Source organism: Symphalangus syndactylus, chromosome 6 (assembly GCF_028878055.3).
Source record: "Symphalangus syndactylus isolate Jambi chromosome 6, NHGRI_mSymSyn1-v2.1_pri, whole genome shotgun sequence".
NCBI lineage: Eukaryota > Metazoa > Chordata > Mammalia > Primates > Hylobatidae > Symphalangus > Symphalangus syndactylus.
Window position 1 is genome coordinate 48,320,040 of NC_072428.2, and position 15,381 is coordinate 48,335,420.

Here is a 15,381-nt window from a genome sequence, read left to right on the forward strand (position 1 = left end):
GGACATCTGAGTAGGCTTCCTGGAGGAGGTGATACCAAGTCTTGAAGGCTGATGAGAAGTTTACCAGGTGAAGACAGGGAAGAGCACTACATATGGAAGGAGTCACAGGTGAAGCCCAGAAATGGAAAAGAGTACATGAGTTTGGGGGGCTGGTACAGCTGGCAGTGGGGAAAGGCAGGAGAGGAGACGATGCTGGAGAATATAACAGGAACCAGATAGTAAACAGCCTTTTGTCTCCCCTAAGAATGCAGGGCTCTGTGCTAAAGCTTTAGAGCAAGCTTGTCCACCCTGTGGCCTGCAGGCTGCACATGGCCCAGGATGGCTTTGAGTGTGGCCCAACACAAATTTGTAAACTTTCTTAAAATATTATGAAAATTTTTTGTGAATTTTAAAAAAGTGAAGCAGCTGTCGTTAGTGCTAGTGTATTTTATGTGTGGCCCAAGACAATTTTTCTTCTTCCAATGTGGCCCAAGGAAGCCAAAAAATTGGACAGCCCTGCTTCAGATAATCCACTGAAATACATTTAGTGGGGGATGATATGATCCTATCTACGCTTTGGAAAACTGACTCTGGCTTCAGTGTGGCCCATGGCTTGGAGTAAGATAGACTGGAGGAAAAGAGGCAGTTTGCAGGCTGCTATATAGTCACTTAGACTGAACACCATGAGGACCTAGGTAATCTGGTGGTCAGAGAGAAAAGAAAGAGATGCACAGATTTGGGCCTAACACAGAATACGAAACTGAAAGGATTTTATTTAATTAAATATCAGGGAATGGTGAAAAAGAGGTCACGGTGGCCTTTAAGATTTGGGGCTAGGTTTCTCCCGGGAGATAGGAAATAGAAGACCAGGGACAGGTTGGTGAAAGAAGATGTTAGTTTGGATACATTGAGTTTGAGGGGTCTGTGTGATATCCAGTTGAGAATGTAGGGTAAGCACTTAAAATGGTGAGCCTAAAACTAAGGAGAGACTTCTGCCTTCAGTCACAACGGAGTAACAGGGCCTGGATTTACATTTCTGCCTTAACATTTAAAAACCAGGTGAAACAGATGAAACGACAGTTCAGACATTGGACAACAGGTGGTGCAAGGCAATGATCCTGAGGAAAGAGAACAAAGTGAGCCCCGCAAGTGCCCTGATTATTCCCTGGAAAGAGTTTCCAGAAGGAAGAGCTAGAGAGTGAGAGAGCAAGACACTGAGAAAGAGAAGGAGGGATAGAGGGAGGGGAGGGAGAGAATGCACAAATGTGCTTTGGAGGCCTGTAGAGGGCTTCCCTTGTCTCTGGCTGAGTACTGATCTGCACATGCTTGTGAGAAAATGACCCAAGGCTGGGGAATGAACCACAGAGAGAAGTAAGCAGAGCAATCTCAGAAATTCACAGAAGACTGGAAATACTCTGTGTTCCTACCAGTCCGAGTAGAAAGACCTCCTAATACACAGAACATCACATCAGGGAGGGTCCTCAGAAGAGCACTCTTTAGTAGTGAGGCCAACTTAGCCCTCGGCCAAGGGCTGCTCTGGACCTGCCCTAACAAAGCCTAAAAGAAAACCCCACAAGGATCCAACTGATTCCAAGTACAAGATGAATCTCCCTTATCCAAAATGCCTAAAACCAGAAGTGTTTCAGATTTTGGATTTTTTCAAGTTTTGGAATATTTGTATTATACTTACTGGTTCAGCATCCCTAATCTGAAATGCTCCAATGAGCCCTCCCTTTGAGTGTCATTTGGCTCTCAAAAAGTTTCAGATTTTGGAGCGTTTCAGGTTTCGGATATTCGGGATACTCAACCTGTAACTTGTTTGTCAGAACAAAGCCCAACATTAACTATTAAAGGATAAAACAAAGCCCAACATTGTAAAATCCAAAACATTTATCATCTAATCAAAAATTACCCAGGCATTCGAAAAAGGAGGAGAAGAAGATGCATAACTAGAAGAAAAATCAATCACCAGTGCACACAGTAAGAAATATATATTTGGTCTTTGTCCCCAGTTCTTGACACAGAGCTTCTAAAACCCTTGGAAATTCTTGCATGATAGGAACATCTTTTTTATTCTCAATAAGCCACTTTCAACCATACCTGAGTTTATTCTAATGAGGTGACTCTTGGTGGGCTCCTAGATAGCTTAATGATGGAGGCTGGCTGCCAGAGGAACCAACCATGTGATTAGAGGATTAGAACTTGCAGCTCACCCCTAAGCCACTGGGGAAAGGAGAAGGGCTAGAGATTGAGTTCACTCACCAATGGTCAATGATTTAATCAATTGTACCTATGTAACAGGACCTCCATAAAACCCTAAATGACAGGGTTTGGAGAGTTCCTGGCAGGTAAACATATCAGGGTGCTGGGGAGGTGGCACACCTGGAGAAGTCATGGAAGCTCCACGCCATTGCATACCTTGCCCTAGGCGTCTCTTCCATTTGGCCGTTCCTGAGTTGTACCCTTTATAATAAATCAGTAAAGAGTAAATAAAGTGCTTTCCTGAGTTCTGTGAGCCATTCTAGCAAATGTTCATACCTGAGCAGGGGTCCTAGGAACCCCCAATTTATAGCTGGTTGGCCAGAAGTATAGGTGACAACCTGGGACTTATGAAATGGGGGAAGTCTTGCGGGACTGAGCCCTTAAACTGTGGGGTCTGCATTAACTTCAGTTATAATAATTAGTACCAGAATCAAATTAAATTGCAGGACCCTCAGTTGGCATCCAGAGAGTTGCCAAATTGGTTGTTGGTGTGGAAAGAAACCACACATTTAGTGTTAGAAGTGTTGTGGGTAAAAACAGTACAAGTAGGAAGACACAGATGACAGAATTAGCAGACATAAATGTTAAAAGAGCTATGATAAACTCACTCCACGTAAAGAAGATAGAGAAAAATATGACTATGATGAGGAGAGAAATGAAATATATAATTAAGATGCAAGTCAAGCTTCAAGAGATGAAAAACATAGTATCTAAAATAAAATATATACTTCATGGAATTAGACACTGCAAAGAAAAGATTCATAAATTCAAAGGCATAGGTAGAAATATTTCAAAATAAAACACAGAAAAAATACTGAAAAATGAAAAACTCTGGAACAATATTAAGCAAGCTAACATACACATAGTTGGAGTTTCAGGGGAAAAGGCAGAAAAAATATTAGAAGAAATAATGCCCAATGTTTTTTCAAATTTAATGAACACCATATACCATATATCCAAGAAACTAAAAAAACATTCAGTGGAAGAAACGTGAAGAAAACTATACCAAGGTATCACATAATGAATTGTTGAAAGCCAACAATAAAGAGAAAAATCTTAACAGCAGCCAGAAGAAGTAGGGTGGGGTGGGGCAGATGCTCATTCTAGACAAATGTATTCAACATTGTACTGGAGGTTTTAGCCAAGATGATTAGGCAAGAAAATGAAACAAAAGGCATCCAGATTAGAAAGGAACAAATAAAAATATCTCTACTCATATAAGACATAATCTTGTGTAACAAAAATCTAAGTTATCCACTAAAAAATGATTGTAACTAATAAACAAGTTCAGCAAGTTTGCAGAATACAAGATCATTACACAAAATCAGTTATATATAGTTCTATACACTTGCATTAAGAAAGCAATTCAATTTACAAAAGCATCAAGAAGAATAAAACACTGAGGAATAAACTGTTAAAAATAAGTGCAATATTACACATTGAAAACTATAAACTTCTTTGAAAGAAATTAAAGAAGAACTAAATAATAAACAAGAAGACATCCTGTGTTTATGGATCAAAAGACTATATATTATTAAGACGGCGATACTCTCCAAACTGATCTACAGATTCAATCCAATCTCCGTTAGAAAACTGGCTGGTTTCTTTGTGGAAATTGACAAGTAGATTCTAAAATTTGTAAGAAAAAATTAAGGGATACAGAATAGCCAAACAACCTTGAAAAAGAACAAAGATGGAGAACTCATCCTGATCTCAAAACTTACCACAAAGCTCCAGTAATCAAGGTAATGTGGTATTGGTATAAAGATAGACATATAGGTCAAAGCAATGGAATCGAGAGCCCAGAAATAAAATTACATTTACAGTCAACTGATTTACAACAGGATAGCAAGACCATTCAATGGAGGTAAAATGGTTTTTTCACCAAATGGTGCTGGGACAACTGAATATCCATATTCAAATGAATGAGTTGGGACCCCTACCTCACACCAATAACAAAATTAACTCAAAATGAATCAAAGACCTAAATGAAAGAGCCAAAACTATAAAGCTCTTAGAAGAAAACATAGGCAAAAATCTTTGTAAAAAATCTTAGTTTCTTACATGTGACACCAAAAGCACAAGCAACAAAAGGAAACTAGATAAATTAGACTTAATAAAAATGTAAAATATTTGTGTTGCAAAAGACACCATGAAGAAAGTGAAGACAACCACAGAATAGAATAAAATAACTGCAAACCATATATCTGATAAGGGTCTTGTTTGTACCTAGAATATATAAAGAATGCTTCAACTCAATAATAAAAAGGCAACCCAATTTAAAAAATGGACAAGAGATATGAATAGACATTTTTCCAAGGAAGATACACAAATGGTCCATAAGCACATTGTTAGTCATCATTAGTCATCAGGGAAATGTAAGCCAAACCACAATGAGATACTACTTCAAATTTACTTTACTTAAAATTACAGATAATAACATGTATTGGCAAGAATATTAAAAAACTGAGACCCTCATATACTGCTGGTGGGGATGTAAAATGCAGTAACCACTTGGGAAAACACTCTGACAGTTCCTCAAAAGGTTGAACATAGATCCTAGGCATATACCCAAGGAGTGAAAACATATGTCCATATAAAAACCTGGACACAAGAATTTATATCAGTATTATTTATAATAGCTAAAATGTGGAAACACCCAAATGTTCATCAATTGATGAATGGATAAAGAAAATGTGGTATATCCATACAATTGAATATTATTCAGCAATAAAAAGAAATGAAGTATTGATAAATGCTATGACATAGATGAACCTAGAAAATATTATACTAAAGAAAGAAGTCAGTTACAAAAGACCACATATTATGTGATTCCATTTACGTGAAATGTCCGGAATAGGCAAATCTATAAAGATAGAAAATAGATTAGTGGCTGCCTAAGGCTGGGGGGTGTAGGAAAAAGGGGAGACTGCAAATGGGCATGGGTTTTCGTTGGGGGGAGTAATGAAAACGTTCTAAAATAGATTGTAGTGATGGTCATACAAGTTAAAACCATTGAACTATACACTATAAACAGGCAACTTGTATGGTATATGAATTATATCCCAATAAGAGGGTAATGTGAGAGCTTTGAAATAGTTGTGGAGGAACTGGGGCAGGCCCAGGTCACAGGACTGCTGGGCATTGCTGGGGGCTCGCTGGAGGCTGTAGACCATGAATTTGGACTAATGTCAATTCACGAAGGAATTTCCCCCCGCCCCTTTAAACCAGGACTAAAGAAAGCAGGCAGTTACCCTGTTCTAAGGTTGAGGTAGGAGACTAAGAAGCCAGGTGGTGAATGGTGGGCAGTTGAAGTGACAAGAAACAGAACTCAGATAGAATAGGAACAAGAGTTGATTCAGAGTAAGGAGAAAAACTATGGCTCAGGGGCCTGAGGTCTCTATGAACAGACATGGTGGAGGTATGGGAGACAGAATGCATAGGAGGTACACAAAGATTAAGATTTCACAGGTGGAACAGTTTCAAATGATCCCAAGATGCCAAGTAATAGGTGGATGAAATGGAGATGATATTCTTCAACAAGTTGAAGACAACAAGCCCAGATTCTCTTGCTTTGCTATAGCCCTAAGTGGCTGGACCATTAACTTTGCCATTAATTATGACTATTCCAAACCTACAGAGATAGGGTCCTATAAGTCAGCCCTCAACTCCAAAGATGCCTGGCTCCTCATCTCCCTACTTACAGCCCTGTGTCACTGTGGGGGAAACATCATGCTTGCTGGCACCATCTTGAATTGTGCAGTTTTACCTGATATTAAGGGATACTGGCAGAGCCTTTCAACAGGGAAGAGCCTTTCAACATGAAGTAGAGAGATACCAAACCCCAGAAATGAGCCAGCCCAGAAACCCAGTATGGCCAAGAGTCCCTGCCAGGCAGCCATCAGCTGTAGACATACAGTTCACACTATGCTCAGAACTTCCATTCACATAAGACAAGGTCATGACCAAAGGACTACTCACTCCTGAGAAGCCCCTTGATTCCCACACAGTGATGCTGGCTCCCTCCCCTGCAGTACAGAGAAAGAACCCTGAGCAGGCGGCCTGCGTTCTAATTCTGAGTCTACCACAAACTTGCAGTGTGACCTTGGTTCAGAACCTGAGGCCTGTTTTGCCTGTTACACAAGGGGTTGGATGTGGGATCTCAAAAATTTCTTGCAGCCTTGACAGTGGGTTCAGGAAGGAGGCTGTCATCAACTTACATCACTCAAAATACACCAGCTGCACACGACAATTGAGCTGAAGTCTCAAGCCTCATTAACAGTCATCACAGCAGAGTCATCCCTCTGGGGTTCACTACTTGCACCCCTCCTCCTCCTACTGCTTCTCCTCAAGAGCCTATGAAGTAGGCTCAAGTGATACACCCTCCCCCACACCACTGTCTTTCTCTTCATGAGATTTTCTTTAGGCTAAAAAGTCAACCTGGTTTGAGGCCATGTGTAGAAAAGGAGAGCAATGAGGTCCCTGCCATGAAGGCCATACTCGAGACCCCTGGCTCTCCACAGAGCTTCCCTTTAGGGCACCGTCGTCACAAACCCCATCAGAAACCCGGGACTGACATCCATGAGGAGGCAAAGCACAGCCCCAGGTGCCCCCCATTTCTCTGGCCTGGTCCCTTGGAAGGACAGGCAGACTTCCTAGGTGTTGGAGATGCTCAGCAGACACTCTGCAGCTGGGGACAGGATCCTGTCATTTTGCCTCATCTGTACACAAGACAGCACCCCCTCCTTCACAGGGCAGTTGTTTATGACCATTCTGTGGGCCAAGAAACATATCCTTGGGACCCCAACATGTGTAAACAACAAATGAGGTCCTGGTTAGAAGCCTTAGGCAAGACCCACCTCCTGATGTTACAAAGCAGGCTTGGGACAGCACCCTGGGGCAGGGCATCTCCACATCGGGGTGTTTGGGCAATGGGAGGGCAGGACGGCTGGAGGCTCTGCCACCATGATTCCCTCTGCGGTCCTGGGCTATGGTGCGACCACAGGTAGAGGACACCTCCTTTCTGAGAAGGCTTGGCTGAGAGTCCCAGGCCTGCTCATCAGCACTCCCCGGTCAGAGTCAAGGCAAAAAGACCACAGGAGGATCCAAGAGGGACAAACCCACGGCCACAATAGTCACACACACTAAGAGCAGACTTTGTCCAGTGGTCACACCCTCCCCTAAACCCCATTTCACACACACACTCCCAGGCGCATATGGGGTTCGTGGCCCCTGAGCCACTCATGTCTTCCGCCCATCTCCCTCACAGTCTCCTGTGGTTGGCCCTTTCCCAGGGCTGGCACGCCCTCCTCCCCTCCAGCTCACCGAGCGATCTCCCTTCCTTCCTTCCAGTACTTCCTCCTGGTTGTTCTCCTGAGGAGGAAAAGAAGAGGTGACTCTCCACACCCTGGCAGCCTCACCTCATCGTCCCTGCTTGCTGCCTGGCCAGACCTGGTCACTCAAGGCCTCCTTCAGTGCCCTGGTCTCAGCTGCCTCAGTAGGTGAGTTACGTGATGGATGAGGGTAGCGGGACTTCCATAGAGTGCTCACTCTGTGGGCGCCGGATGGCAGGCAGGCAGGCAGGCAGTCCAGATGAGGGCAGTGATGACCTGAGCCGTGGGAATGAAGCACTGGGGGGTGGGGGAACGGGCAGAAGCTGGAAGGAGGAGCCCTCCAGAAGAGGCAGAGGGCCGGAGCGTGGAGCTGCCAGAGCCCTGGAGGCTGGGGAAGAGGCCCTTACTCCCATGGTAGAGGACCTCCCTGAGGTCCTGGGCAGCTCCTGGAGTAATGAAGCCTCCCTGATCACCTGTCTGGAGCATGAGGGGTTTGGGGGGATGACCTGTGGGGCTCCATGTGGTGATAGGGGAGCAGCACCATCAGGAAGGGAAGGCCTTGGGACTGTAAAGGGTTGAGGTCAGTGAGGGTGGGTAGGTGGAGCTGACGCAACGGTTGGGCCCATGGGCTAAAGGCAGGATGTTGAAAGCTTACCGATCTCTTCGGTGGCCCTGTTTCAGGGGCCCAGGTTTCCTGTGCTGCTTTGAATGCTGAGATCCCATGGGCCAGGGAGTGCCTCCTGGGAACAAAATCCCTGTCTTGGCAAAGAAAGAAATCCAGAAAGAAGGCAAAGGTGTCCTGGCCCCCATCGTGGCCAGAGGATGGAGTGGGTTTAAGGGATGGTCCCACTTCAGGCTGCACAGTAAGACCTGGAGCCTGTTGAAATTCCCTGTATTCGCCTCAGTACTGAAACCAGCACTTGGGTGTCTCCCTTCATCACCGTGGCAACAGTCAGACTAACAACCACCATCACCCATTAATTAGGACATGGAAACATCTTCTGGTCGCAGTCTCCCCCCAAATCCTTCAGGACCAGACTGAATCCTCAAGGTCTCAGTGGCCATGCCACACAGGGACACCCAATTGCTGGTTTCCATGGCAACACAGAGGCCAAGTCTCTCTGCATCTGTGGGTTACTATAGCAACCCAGGCAGAGCCAAGTGCACTGAGGACAAAGGCCCCATCTGGAGGAACCACCGAGGACACCTTCACTGCTGCCCTCTCTGTGGCCAGCTCTGTGCGAGGGCTCAGACTGTGTGCTGGGAGGCGCACACATCGTGCCTTCTAGGGACTGATGGAAGATCTAGGATTTGCTTGTCTGTGTCCTCAGCCTCTTGTCCCCTTGCTTCACCCCAAATGCACCTGGGTGTTCCCATCCACTCACAAGGCTTCATCTCCCACAACTCTTACATTGAGAACATCCAAGGATGCATCGTGGACCCAGCCCTCTTCTAAACTCTACCTACCTGCTCTCTGGACCCTGCACCCCGGATGTCCCACAGCACCTCACATTGGGGTATGCAGTTTTGGACTTCCTGTGAGTCTGAACATTCACTCTATACATTCTGTCTCTGTGAGTGACATCACTCAGCCCCTTGAGGCACCATCGTAGCTTCCTGCTTTTCCCTGTCCACCTTCCTCTACCAATCCAGACAATCATCAAGCACTGCTCATGCCATCTACTGAGCATCTCTCAATTCTATGCACCTCACCTTCCCTAGAGCCACTTCTGAGCTAGGGCCTTCCTGTCTGTTGCCCAGATCTTGGCATCATCATGGGCATCTACACCTAACTTGCTCCTCTCAAATCCATCCTGCAACTGACACCAGAGTGAGCTTCCTGAGATCATGTCCTCCCAGCCTACTTAAACCCTTCAGAAGACCCCCACTGCCTCTGGACAGAGTCTAAGCTGCTTTAGTCTGCCCGATGATCCTGCCAACTGTCCAGCCTTATCTACTACTGGGCCCTGGCTTTAACTCCTAATGACAACATCACCTTCTGTCTGTCCCTTCCCTCCCTCCAGCCCCACTACTTCTCCTCCATGTCCATCCTCAGCCATGCTCTTGTAAAAATTACACCCAGATTTTCAACGAGAACTTGGAACAATAATTAGGAATCTTCAGAATCCAATTTCAAATATCAGAGGAAAAGTGATACCCAGACGCAAAGCTGGACATTGCTGACCCCACCCCAAATGGACCCTGGAGACCCAGACCCCTCATCTGCTAAGCAGACAGACTATAAGTGGTCATGGAAGAAGGGTGCAAACGTGAGCACATTCTGTTAACACTCATGGCCTCCAGGAAACAGAAGAATCATGGACATCAGCTGAGAAGGGCATCTCATTCTTCCCCTCCCATAACACTGTTGGGAAAATCAGGCTCAGCGAAAGGAAAGGTCAAAGCCAAGGCTCCCAATATGGAGTCTTCTATTCTCTCTGCTTGGACACATGCCTCAAAGCTGCACAGCCAGCCTCAAGGGAGTCAGTGCAAGGGGCACATGCACAGACATCCTGCATGCCGGCACCTTCCAGGTAGGGAAGTGGACGTGTGCATGCACCTGCAACTGGAGACCTCATCCTCCGTCTCCCAGAAACTGTCTTTCAGGTGTCTTTTGTCTTGCTACAGGTGGAATGAGACCTTCCAGTCAGAGTAAACGGACATCGCAAAGCTGATGCTCAGGCCAGCACTTTCTCAAGCACAACATCCTCCCTGGTTTCTTTCCTGCCAAAGCTCTCAGGTTTGGTCATAGGGTTAAACCAAGGAAATTGGACCAGGAAAAAAGGTGAATTTATCAACTGTAGATGAAGCCAGCTTCCTCCAGGGAGGTCCATTCTTACCTTAAGGCTGGACCATGGGGCCCGTGCTACTGAGACTTGTGCCATGACCCCCTGGAGGACAACCGGGGAAAGATGGTCAAACAGAACCTCAGGGCTGGATAAATTGCATCTCTCAAGGGTCATAGCTCCCTGGGGCAGGCAGCCCTTTTGAGGCTAAGCTGCTGGATGGTGATTATGAAACCTCCTCATGCACACTCTGAGCATCAGGGTGTTTGCTCTTCCCAGAGCGGTCCCTCCATCTCTGTAGTTGGCCATTGCCGCTTCACCTAAAGCTCAAACACACCTCCCTTCAGTACCAGTTCTGTCCTCCACAGCCCCACAGAACATGACTCTTCAGTCTGTCACAGTGCTTTGCATTAGTGCACTGAATGGTGAGCACAACCTTCTAAGAAGGGTGCTATTATTGATATTTCACGAAAGGGGAACCTAGGACTCAGAGAGGGGAATTCACTTGCCCAGTAAGTGGCAGAGTGCATAGGAGGAACAGGAACCATGTATTCCTAACTGTAGGAAAATAGAATGACTTACTACTGCCAGGCTAGATGACCAACTGGCTCTGTGCTGCAGTGGGGGCTCAGAAGGGAGATCACAGACTGGAACAGGCAGGGCAGAGGTGCTTCTGATACATGTTCCCTGAGACCCTCAGGCCTCCCTCCATGACAGGCATCTGGACACTGTGACCAGCTGGCCTAGGCCTGGACCTCGACATAACAGTGTCTCAAGTCCCAGATATAATTTGGCATCTTGGGTACCCCTTCAACACTGATCTTTCTGAAATGTCTGTTTACCTTTTAGGCTAGCGGAGCACAGCCAGGGGAGGATAGGAAGAGGGTATTCTCTGGTGACAGGTGTGCCCCCCACTGACAGACCCTGCTCAGCAGAACAGAAGCCCTTCAGCAAATGAGACCTACCCTCTGCAGAAGGCTGGTTAGGAAGCATCCATGTCTACTTCAGCGTCTCACCTCCCTGTCACAAACAGATCACCACAGTTTTCCTCCAGCCTCATGCTGTCCTCCCCCTGGAGGAATGCGGGTACATGGAATGTTCTCCACCTCCATGCATGTCCAGCGACGTTTTGGATCAGCGAGTCAGGGACGCTGTCAGGCATGCCTGCTTGCACTCATCCAGCCCTGGCTGGACATGATTCTACGAGCAGAGCAAGACCAGCATGTTCTGTCCTCTAGTTATCACAGCAGTTACCCTGGCAACCTGCAGGCCCTCCCTGAGGTGTCTGACAGCTGAAGCAGGGTTCAGTGGGATGGAATGGAGGATGGGCACCCTGGAAGACAGCCCATGGAGGGGCCCTTTGGGTCCCCTGCTGCCCTGGGCACCTGCTAAGAGAGAAGCTGAGCCACCCTGCCTGAGGCAGTAGGCAGTAACAGCTGAAGGGAGCAGGAGGTTAGGGCCCAGCGGGAAGTGAGAGCAGTGGGGCCAGCACCAGGGTGAGCTGAATAAAGCTCTCGCCAAGATTTGCCAAGAAACTCAGCAGCCAAGAAATTTAATACTTCCAGCAAATCAAAGCAAAATTGTCCATGATAAACAAGACTGGAGTTAGGGTAAGGCAAGTGAGGCCAAGGCCTGCAAATCCAGTGTTGTATCTTGTCTTTATTAAAAGTTTGATTTTGTTGTATGTGTTTTGCATTCATTTTGATTTAAAAAAACACTATATTGAAATATCATTTATCTTAATTACTGAGCTTGTTCGAGGTCCTTTGAATGTTGCACTTGAGGTCAATGCCTTTCTAGCCTCACCCTAGTCTCAGCCCTGGAAGGAAGGAACAGACTGAGTCAGGAGTAGGAAGGAGCACAGTGCCATTGAAAACGCATCATGCGACAAGAAGCCGGGAAACATGGGTTCCCATCTGTCCCCTTCACAGATTCTCCTCAGTTCTGATAGAATCAGATTGAGATTTCACAAGACTCTGCAACATGAATATTGCTGCTGGGGAGCACAGGTGCCTAGCATGCACATGGACCCCTCCATACAGGGTGATAGTGAGTCATAAGGTGGCACCCACCTCCTGCCCTCCGTCAGGTTGTCTGCTAAGGGGAGGAGATGGGAGAAGAAGGGGAGAGGGGAATGGAGGGGGTGGGCAGGGAAGAAGCTGGCAATTTTGCATGACTGGGAGCAGGAATGGCAGATGAGCTGTAATTGCCTGAAGCTGAGAGAGGCTGTTGATAAATGTTACTAATAATCAACCTTCAGATCTGACACCCAGCTCAGGCTGGGATTACTGTTTTGAATGGAAATTGAACCCAAACCAATAATTACCCTGGTGAGCGATGCCAGTCTTGCTCTGGAGCCTGTTTTAGGCAGGGAAGTGGCACCTGCATGTCAGTACCAGCCCATGAGGTAGATGATCCAGCAAAGGACTCCCTCCTGGGGTCACACCAAGAGCACAAACTGGCCTGGACTCTGCCACAGTCAACAGGAATGCTCACCCTCTTCCTAGAGCTCACAGTGGGTGAGGGACTCCCACTCATCATTGTCAATCTTCAAGCAGAGTCCAGACCTCAGACCCCACTCCCACTGTCCTTCCCTCTTGGGCTTCATGGAAGTCCCTTGTTGACATCATCCTGTGCTGTCAGAGCAGGTGCTTAGGGGGAGGGGTGGCTGCCCCCTAAACACAGGCGCAGCCCTCCAATCCTCTGTCTGGGACCCTTGGATAGCCACACGTTGCTGTTAGGCTGGGAGGCTCTTGGAATGGCCTGAGCTGGGGCCAGGTGAGAGGGATGAGGCCACAGTAGGCCCCAGAGCCCATCCCAGCCCTTGTCTCTGGTCCCTGATTGCTCCCAGACAAGGCCGGGTATGCCCCAAAATTCTACCTGGAAACAAACGCCCATTCTCTGGCCCTCCCTGTATCGCTGCAGTGCCTTTCATCCTGTCTAGAGAACTCCTAGAATGCTGGCAACAGCCAGAACCAGGCCGGAGGGGGAAAGGCTGCAAGGCTGCTTCTCCCTATGAACCAATCCCTCTACCCAGGATACATTCTGAGCTTGGGTCTTTATCCCTGGCTTCTCCTTCAGGCAGCTTGATACTAAAAATGCATTCACCAGACAAACTATGGCGGGATGAATGACGACAGCAGCACTCTACTGTTTACACATTACACCCCACCAAACACCTCTGCCATCTGTGCCGTGCCAGGCCCTGACGTGGCCCCGAGGAGAATAAGACGGTCCCGCTCTCAGCAGTGCCTGGTGGGGAGGAGTATAAGCAGGCAGGTAATTACACTGCAGGCAGTTCCTGAGGGCCCCTTCAGAAAGGATCAATATGTCCTGAACTACAGAGTCTGAAGAAGTCCATGAGCTGCCTCAGGGGGCAGGCAGAGCTAATCAAGCCTGGTGGGATTCAGAGTGTGTTTGACCACCATCTTCAGGCTGAAACTGGGCGAAAGGCCAGCGTCAGAAACTCCCGGAGTGCTCAAACGGGGGCGGACACCTCGAGAGTGCCATCTTGTGGCGGCACAGCAGGAATGCAGCTCTGTCTTCAGGCCCCGGAGTTTCCCTCTGCTCCAGTCCAGGCCCTGAAATGGATCCCTGAACTCAGATGTACAAAAGGGAACCAAGGAAATGGATTTTGTTCTGTTTGCAAAGGCTTGGGGCTTGGAGGAAGTGGGGCACGATGGGCCCTAGGGTGTGGAAGCAACAGGGAAGCGGGCAGGCGAGGGGCGGTGCCTCTGGAGCTCCCTGTCTCCCAGGTTCCCCCCAGAGCATATTGGCACCCTCTAATTATCTGTTCGGCAGTGTCTCCCCACCACTCTATCGGGACCTCAGCACTGTCACCAGCCAACAGAGGGAGTGACAGAAAGCCCGTGCCCAGAACTGGCCTGCTTAGTCCCTCGGGTGACAAAACAGATTTGGGGGCCCAGAGCAGCTGTGCTCATCAGCAGTTAACTCGCCTTGCTCCTGTAGCCTAGGCAGCGGCTCACTGACAACTTGGGGTCAGGCAAAGGTCCTCCCTTAGCCCTCGGCTGTCCTGTTAAATTCTGAAATTGATGCCCCAGTCATTTCCTCTCTTGACAGAGGGAGGAATAGTGACCAGATGTGAGGTGAACGGTCCCCAAAGAAATGTTCCCAGGTGTGGAGAGCCTGGCGTGAGCCAGAGGTGCAAAGGGAGGAGGGAGGATAGGTGCCCAGGTGTGAGGGAGAGGAAGAGAATGGACACGTGTAGGTTAAAGGGAAGTATGCCCTGGGAGAATATCTCAGGCATTGGCAAATTTTTTCTTGAAGGGCCAGATCTGAGGTTGTAGTGTGAAAGCAGCCATAGACAACGTTTAAGCTGATAGATGTGTCTGTTTTCCAATAAACAGGTTTTTTGTTGTTGTTGTTGTTGTTGTTTTTGAGACGGGGTCTCGCTCTTTCGCCCAGCCCAGAGTGCAGTGGCGCAATCTCGGCTCACTGCAAGCTCCGCCTCCCGGGTTCACGCCATTCTCCTGCCTCAGCCCCCCCGAGTAGCTGGGACTACAGGTGCCCACCACTGCGCCCGGCTAATTTTTTGTATTTTTAGTAGAGACGGGGTTTCACTGTGTTAACCAGGATGGTCTCGATCTCCTGACCTTGTGATCCGCCCGCCTCGGCCTCCCAAAGTGCTGGGATTACAGGCGTGAGCCACCGCGCCCGACCCAATAAACAGTTTTTAAAAACAGGCTGCTGGCCCACTCGCCATGGCTCACTGATCCAATCCAATCTTACCGCCCACAGGAGTGTCCATCCATGCTGACCCTGGAGGCCACAGTGCAGTAATAACTTCATTCCAACCTCTGCCAACAAGTACCAGGTGTTCACCGGCTATGAGCCTACTTCACTGCTGCCTTGTAGGGCAATACTTGGTGGTAGTTGGGGGTTGGGGCAGCACTTGTGGTGTCACAAGGCTATAAGGGTCAGGACTGGAGTAGGAAAGGCCAGAGTGGGGAGAAGCTTGGCCACTGTGGACCCCCAATCTCACTCCTGCGCTCCGGGCCTTT

At 47.8% G+C, this 15,381-nt stretch overlaps 1 protein-coding gene across 2 annotated transcripts in view; it reads right to left on the bottom strand.

The window, feature by feature from the left end:
• TUB (TUB bipartite transcription factor) overlaps positions 1 to 15,381 on the bottom strand; it is an 88,470-nt gene that overhangs the window by 59,746 nt on the left and 13,343 nt on the right. The window contains exons 1-2 of one of the 2 annotated variants that reach the window (XM_055282531.2): positions 8,230 to 8,399; positions 7,567 to 7,614 (exon numbers count right to left, since the gene is read on the bottom strand). The exons of the other annotated variant lie outside the window; for it this stretch is intronic. Coding sequence (XP_055138506.1) covers positions 7,567 to 7,614; positions 8,230 to 8,384 — 203 coding nt within the window. The 5' untranslated portion in view covers positions 8,385 to 8,399. Of the gene's footprint in view, positions 1 to 7,566; positions 7,615 to 8,229; positions 8,400 to 15,381 lie in introns of those variants that run through there. 2 annotated transcript variants of the gene reach the window in all.